This window comes from Engraulis encrasicolus, chromosome 2, assembly GCF_034702125.1.
Source record: "Engraulis encrasicolus isolate BLACKSEA-1 chromosome 2, IST_EnEncr_1.0, whole genome shotgun sequence".
Classification (NCBI taxonomy): Eukaryota; Metazoa; Chordata; class Actinopteri; order Clupeiformes; family Engraulidae; genus Engraulis; species Engraulis encrasicolus.
This window is the reverse complement of record NC_085858.1, coordinates 49750456-49752955: the sequence shown is the minus strand read 5'-3', so window position 1 is coordinate 49752955 and position 2500 is coordinate 49750456. Positions and strand designations below refer to the sequence as shown.

The window sequence follows — 2500 nt, the reverse complement described above, 5'->3', positions numbered from 1 at the left end:
TACGCATGCACGCACACTACACACACACACACACACACGCACACTACGCATGCACACACACACACACACACACACACGTACACACACACACACGCACACACAACACACACGCAAACACGTACACACACACACACACACTACGCATGCACACACACACACACACACACACACACACACACACACACACACACACACACACACACACACACACACACACACACACACACACACACACACACACACACACACACACACACACACACACACACACACACACACACACTCACACACAAGCAATCACTTGCACACCATGTGTGCTGGCTGTGTCCTTGTGAAAGATAATAATAGACAGACATCTAAAGCGCTTGTTTGCATGGCAGTCAGGATCATATTATCACATCTGAATGCAAAGCAGATCTATTTGCCTATTACACCATGATAACACTCAATACAAATTGTGCTATTAACAGCCACAAGTTTTGAAAGTGTGGTTTGGAACCAGGTGGCTTGGGTTTCAGGGGCACCTGCGGTAGGAAACTTGCCCAGCAGAGAGAGGGTTTTTTTGGGATAGGTCTTCAGATGATGTCCCTCTCATGTTGAACTACTACCGTATCTCAGTCTCCCAATCAGGCCTGCAAGCAGTGCTGGAGGTCCTAAAGACACATGTAGTCATCACACACACGCATGTACACACACACACACACACACACACACACACATACACACACACACACAGACAGACACACACACACACACACACACACACACACACACACACACACACACACACACACACACACACACACACACACACACACACACACACACACACCTGTAACAGACATATCCAAGTACAGTATTTCTTTCACTTAACACTTCTCCCCTCTAACCACTTAAACACGAACTGACAGTTTACAAAGAGTCAGCTGTATTTTCCCTCCCATGGAGGATTGATGTGGTGACAGTGGAGTCAGCAGCACATCATCACAACATATACACATTTCTATTCACTAGTGGTGTGGATTGGCACTGCCCTCACGATCCGATTCAATCACGATTCGGGAGGTAGCGATTCGATTCGATTAGATTCGATTCGATTCTATGCGATCCGATCCGGTTCGATTCAATCCTACAATGCATTGCAATGCATTACATTTCTACTGAAAGCAAAGCAAATGTTTAATCAGCCATGATGAGGCAATACAAGTAGTCAGATACTGAGCAACAATTTATTGGCTGTTTTCTGTATCAGTCTGTATCAGTCTGTATCAGTCTTGCAATGTTTTGAAGTGCTTTTATTTAATTTAACATTCATTTGCGCCCGAAATATCCATGGAAGTAACTGAAAGTAAAAAAAATTGCCGGATCGATTCTGGAACTTGCCGGATCGATTCTGGATCGTCCATGCCCCGCATTGGATTGCATCGCCGAATCGATCATTATTGACACCACTACTATTTACCAGTTTCTAAATATGACTCGGGATGAATTAAACAAAAAAATCGTAATCTGAAGTAATAGAATTAAGGCACAACTTTGTCAGCCAAAGTAAAGGATCACCCTACTCTAAATTCAGCTGCATGTCTCTCTTTCTATTAGTCTGGGTATTTCTATCTGTTTGTCTGTCTGTCTGTCTGTCTGTTGGTTTGTTTGTCTGTTTCTGTCTCTGTCTCTGTCTCTCTCTCTCTGTCTCTCTCTGTCTCTCTCTCTCTCTCTCTCTCTCTCTCTCTCTCTCTCTCTCTCTCTCTCTACCTCCATCTCTGTGTCTGTCTGTCTCTGCGTGTGAGCGTTCTGCTTGTCTGATTGTGAGTAAATCATGCAGATGTTTGTGTTTCCGTAGACAATCAGGAGCCATGGCCTAGCAATGAAGACAAGTGCATACGCACGCACGCACGCACACACACACACACACACACACACACACACACACACACACACACACACACACACGCATACGCACACACACACACGCACGCATACGCGCACACGCACACTCTCTCTCTCTCTCTCTCTCTCTCTCTCTCTCTCTCTCTCTCTCTCTCTCTCTCTCTCTCACTCACACACACACACACACACACACACACACACACACACACACACACACACACACACACACACACACACACACACACACACACACACACACACACACAAGCATGTGCAAATACACAAACGCACACAGAGGAATACACAAACAGGCATACACACACAAATACACAGACAGACAGAATGAGATGTACACACACACACACACACACACACACACACACACACACACACACACACACACACACACACACACACAGCCACACACACACACACACACACACACACACACACACACACACACACACACACACACACACACACACACACACACACACACACACACACAGTGAGTTGTATTTCAGCAGCCCAGGTCAGTCCCAGGGTTCAATAAGGTTGGCCAGCCGCTCTCAGCTGTTTGTTATTTCCTGTATCATGTCTCCTCTCCCTCCTC

The 2500-nt window shown here is 45.8% G+C and overlaps 2 protein-coding genes across 2 annotated transcripts in view; both read left to right on the top strand.

The window, feature by feature from the left end:
- Positions 1-1702, top strand: part of LOC134463292 (keratin-associated protein 10-4-like) — a gene marked incomplete at both ends in the record, with an annotated part of 4269 nt that extends 2567 nt beyond the window's left edge. Inside the window, one exon of the mRNA XM_063216502.1 lies at positions 1600-1702. Within this exon, the coding sequence (XP_063072572.1) occupies positions 1600-1702 (103 nt within the window). The remainder of the gene's footprint in view (positions 1-1599) is intronic.
- The window catches only part of prkar1b (protein kinase, cAMP-dependent, regulatory, type I, beta), a 202962-nt gene that overhangs the window by 193712 nt on the left and 6750 nt on the right, over positions 1-2500 (top strand). The gene's annotated exons all lie outside the window — the stretch shown is intronic.